Raw genomic sequence first — 5,296 nt, forward strand, 5'->3', positions numbered from 1 at the left:
GCCAGCCGCAGTCTCCGCACTCTGAGAACTGCCTCAGCTGTGAAGAACGTAGGAAAGACCTTTAAAATCCCATGAATGTATGTGGAGACCCCAAATGCTGCTCCACAGCCTGTTTTCACTCTACCTTAAACAGCGCGTACAGTCACCCAACCCTAAGGCCACACCTCAGCCCAAGCAAGGCGCAGACCTGCTTACCAGAGACAGCCTCAGCCTCTGCCCCCCCGCAACTGCAGAGACACAGACTTTGTCTCTCAACAGCGCAGCATCTTCCCGTTTCTATCACTGGGAAAACACGGCAACAGCTCTGAAAAATCAGAGATTCACGGTGTTATATTCAACAATTATTTCCTTCCCAGGCCTGGGATACTTTGAAAATTCCAGACAAAACAGACTCTGTAGTTCACACTATAAAATCAAAAGATATTATAGCTCTTCAGATAGAAAAGATATGATAGCCCTCTGAGTTACGCTAAGCAGAACGAGTAAATGATACAGGCTTGGAGGTATTATTCATGTATTAAGTGTTCTATAAAATTATCAGTAGAATTACCTGCAACATGTCAGCTTTCAGTCTGTCCTATTACTGTTTGTCCTCCCTTTTTCTCTGGTTTTCCTTTTAACTGAATATTTGTCTATAACTTTTGCTCATCTTTTTCAATTTTTTAGTTTATTAGGTGTCAATTCATACTAGGTATCTCTCTCCCTTCCTTCTCAATTTCTCTTTCTGCTCTGTTTCATGTGAATACTCTTGCTCCATGTGATCTTGAGCATGGTCTGCTGTCTACAGTTCACCCCAGCTAGCAGAGGAGGTATCCCTCCACATGCCTTTCTGCTTCCTTTCCTCTGAGGATCCTTCCAGATAAGTCGAAGGGACAGGGATTCTTTGTTCTCTCCGATATAGTCTGATAAGCTATATGTGACAGTCAGCTGAAGGAATGTCAGCGTGCCAGGACCTCCCCCTCTTCCACTGCCCGGCTATCTGCCTTCTGTAATGCCCTGCAGCACACAGATAGGGGTTCCAGGACCGCTGTCCCTCTGCCACCGCCTGCTGCCGCCGAGATGGAGCTGCTCCACAGTGGTGTCATCCATGACATCCCACCTTTCCTCCCTACCCTGCACAAGTACCTGCAAGGCCGTGAGAAAATAAGGCCCACAAGCAGGGCCTGGGGTAACCCTTCCAGTGCAGCACCCACTCCAGGGCACCCAGACTGTTCAATCTACAGCCTTCTTAGTGTAACATCCAATAGATGTGCAACTGTCTAGTTTGGGGATGCTAAAAAGGCAGTGAGAGGAAGGCAAGATGGAAATCAGTAGACGTAGCAGTTTTAGCAGCTTTGCCCATATGGCTGTGTAATAATTAGAACACATTCACAAGAATTGCACTCGTTTAGACCAACTGGCTACAGCGACACTGTCATCACATCCATTCAGGCAAGGGACAGTGCAGCTAGGTTATTCACATTGAATGTCTTTCCTATGTTTGTCCCCAGTTTCTTGCTTTCCTTTTTTTCTATATTAAAAAAAAAAACGTTTCAACCACTCCTCAACACCTTTCCCCGCTCCCAGAACTCTGGTGGACTTTGCTTTCAGATGAAGAGCTGATTTCAGTTCAGATTTCCTCTCTGCTTCTTCGGTGTGCTGGGGGAAAGGCAGAAGGTGTTCGTGGGGCAGATGGAGGCCCTGGGGCAATAGCCACAGCTGCTGGAACGAGGAGGAGTGTAGCTATGGGGAGGAAGATCTGGGGCAAGGGAATGTAGAGGCTTGAGGTGAAAGTACATGAGGATTGAAGCCTGGGGTCAGGGATAGGGGGCCTGATAGGGTGGAAATCAAGTCCAGGTGAGCTCTCCATGGAGAGGTCGTCACTAGCTTGAGCAAGAAATAAAAAGTGATTAAAGTGATATGAGAAAGCTTGAATTAGCCTCTGTCCTCTTTTACTGTTGACACCAGGAGCAAGATTAGCAGCTTTTGGAAATGCCCCCATGCCTGGTCAGGCCGTGTGAGACCGGGGGCGTTGAGTCCCCTTGGAACTGAAGCCACTGCAGGCAGGGGTTAGGAGGTCAGCCCACCTTGGCACCGGTGGGAGAAGGGACCCTAGAGATCAGCATAGCCCTGTCTTCAGTCTGATATCCAGCCTTTTGCTCCCTGTTAAACCAACATACAAATTTAGCAAGTAAATCTGGAAGATTCAGCCTTCCACAGTTCACTCCTCCATAGCACAGCATTTGCCAACTTGCAGCTGTCCATCAACACCCATTGTGGTATTGCAGCTGATTCCACAACGTTTATCTTGCTGACTGAGCCACTGAGCCCTTACTCTGATCTGCAAAACCAGCCCAACACCAGGCAGATGCTGCAGGTGAAATTCTAGAGTGAACTGAGTTCAAACTGCCGTTGATCCCAGTGCAGACAAAATGTCTCTGCAGGGACAGAAAACGCAGTTTTGAAGTGCTCGGAGCAGGCGGCAGGACCAAAGCTATTGCAGAGATAATAAATCAGGACTATTCCCAACACTATGAGAATCAGAACTTTCAAATCATCATTCGCATATGCTATTTTTTCCTTTTTTGCACATTTCTCTAATGTATCTTAGTCACGGTTTTCTTTCTCTAACTCCATTGTACTCATATAAGATGTTGTGCAGATCATATCAATGCTTTCCAAAGACATGCCAACCTTTTGCTCTGATTTCCTCCTTGGTCATCTAGATATCTGAACAGGTTTTAAGCTGTTGACCTACAGTACCTCCCATTTACAGAGCCAGGATCTTTTCATATGGACATCGATAAGGATTTCAAATCTGACTATTCAGCTTTCAATAGCACACAATGATGAGCGTAACGTTCTGCCTTGGATTTATTCTGTACTTTATTCTGCATTAAACCTACTTTAAACAGGAAGGTTTATCCGCAGAGCTGTTCCTTCTGGAAAATTACACGGACTGGCACTTAAATGGTGTAGCACTAGCAACATACCCACTTCCAACACACACGTACTGTACAATGCTGTTAGTCCCCGACGCTTAGATTCATCCTCAAGAGTGAAAGAGTGGGAGAGACGCAGCCCTGAGCCCCTCATTTCTATTCCCCATGGCCTCTTTACATGAGCTTTCCCCCGAGATTGGGGAGAACTGAGTCCTTCCTGAGACCATTACGATCTCCATAATGGGCCTGGCTGGCTATAGATGGAGGAGCCCAGGTATGTTGTACTCTTATTGATTTTGACCCTTCCATTTCTGTACATTTGGGAGCAGCCTTTGTTTCTGTTAAAGGTGCTACTTCTATATTCTCTTTTCCAGGACTGAGGAGGAGAGGGCTGAGGCTGGGGACCTGAGGTTACAGTGCCTCCATAGCTGCTCCCCAAATAGTAAGTGACCATGGCTTGAATATGTCCGACACACAATGGCTTGTACCGTCCCCACTCTGGCTCCTTGGGGTTGAGAATAAGGTTTGGAGTAGGAAGCTATGGAAACAGAGGTTTGTAACTTTCCCAGACAGCATGGCCCAAACGGTAATCAACTAGCATACGAACAGTACAAAATTCTCCAGGATTCAATTTAGGATGTGCACATATCCTATAATTTTATGTTATCTCAAGAAGCTGTGACTTCATAGTAGTTTAAAAATATGCTCTAATTTACACCTGTATAACTTTCATTATCACTACCTTTTTTCGTCTATATTTATCACCAATTCATAATGATGCATGCTATTGAATATAAAAATGATTGAAAGCAGCTTTGGTAGACAATAACATTAGCATAATTAATGCCATTTCTTGCACTTACTCAGAAAATTGCTATGCTTTTATTCAGTGTTTGCAAAAATTCTTACTTTAAGCTATGGGAATCAGTGGTTCAACGTATGGAGCAATATTGGAGCATGGCTCCTGCCCTGCTCTGAATACTATACTTTTCCTTTACCCTCCAGGAAAGGTGTGTGCAGTTTCATCCATCTGTTTCCTTGCAAAGAAAGCAAGTGATTCTTCACTCAGCAGGAGGGAGACTTGGGAAAGTGACTTGCTGACTCTGCGCTATTAAAATTTGGAAACCTCATAGTATTTTGCTGCCTCTGTCTTGCTGAGATGCACGTCTCAGCCACATACTCATGGAAGCTTGGTGTCCGTAACCCTAATAATTGAGGGTCCTGATCCCTCATCAGACCTGCTGGAACAGCTCTCCAGTCCCACGTCACTGCAAGTGGTCTCCCCACACGCATGATAGTGCTAGCACTGCTCTCCAGCTCGGTTTGTCAGCTCACTTGGTAACTCCTGCTCCTTGAAAATGTCATGTCAGTTATGGACCTTTCCACAGGCAGATCCACATCCTTCATTTTCACAGGCCTGAAAATGTCTATTAGTACAAAATTGATCTGGGTCGTATTTCCCAAGAAAATTCCCTGCCTGCCAAGCTACTGGCTAGGGCTCAAATGTGCTTATTTCATTATGAAGGCTGTCCAAAGGTCTTTGCTTCAAAGAACAAATAACAATTCCTGACATTAGGTGTTCCAAGGAATGGAAAAAAGGCTCTATAAGTCCTATGCCCAGCCCTGCCCCAGTACTTCAATTTAAAGGACACATAGCTTACCTCCATAGGTGTGCTGACAGCGCTGTAAAAGCAAACTGCAAACAAGAAGTCCTGTATCAGGTTAAAGAACAGTGGCCATTCTTCTATATTACCTCAGTTTCAGCTTCACATCACTTACCTACTGTAATGAAATCAGATCAATATTAATAAAGTGACATGAGTGAAGTTCTGCTCTCAGTTCACAGTTTACTTATGAATCCAACTTAAGCTTCAGAACCTTCATTATTCATGCTTATTAGGGAGGAAAAAACATTAGTTACTGCTGCTCAGGAGGGCACAAAGCCTCACAACCTTCAGGTGAAAGTCTCCTTCCTGGAACAAGCCCCATCAAGCCATAACTGGCCTGTACCTGACCAGAGGATTCTCCTTAACGTTGTTTCTAGCTTCATACACTCCCACTCTTCTTCGTGGCATTACCCATGCAATGGCCTCATGGCCAGCAGAGAGTTGTTAATGGCAAGAGAACGACATGAGAAAGGCTTTGCTAAAGTCAGAGCAGCCACAAAGGTTACGCTGGCCCTTCGGTTATCCAGGGGCCTGATGTATGAAAGAAGAGGGCACGTCACCTACAGACCAAGCCCTCGCCATTGCTTGGTCAACTTGCCACCCGCATTCCACTAGCAGAGTAAATGCCGACAGATCATTTCAAGCTCTTTTTGAACCCTTCACACAGAGGTGGTCCTGTACCGGTAGGACACAAGGACGTATCACCAG

At 45.4% G+C, this 5,296-nt stretch overlaps 1 protein-coding gene across 1 annotated transcript in view; it reads left to right on the top strand.

Annotated features, from left to right (window-relative positions):
- Positions 1-5,296, top strand: part of LOC104078434 (germ cell-specific gene 1-like protein) — a 40,234-nt gene that overhangs the window by 29,601 nt on the left and 5,337 nt on the right. Inside the window, exon 5 of the mRNA XM_009580078.1 lies at positions 3,296-3,363. Coding sequence (XP_009578373.1) covers positions 3,296-3,363 — 68 coding nt within the window. The remainder of the gene's footprint in view (positions 1-3,295; positions 3,364-5,296) is intronic.

Source organism: Fulmarus glacialis, unplaced genomic scaffold (genome assembly GCF_000690835.1).
Source record: "Fulmarus glacialis isolate BGI_N327 unplaced genomic scaffold, ASM69083v1 scaffold5046, whole genome shotgun sequence".
In the NCBI taxonomy this organism is placed as follows: domain Eukaryota; kingdom Metazoa; phylum Chordata; class Aves; order Procellariiformes; family Procellariidae; genus Fulmarus; species Fulmarus glacialis.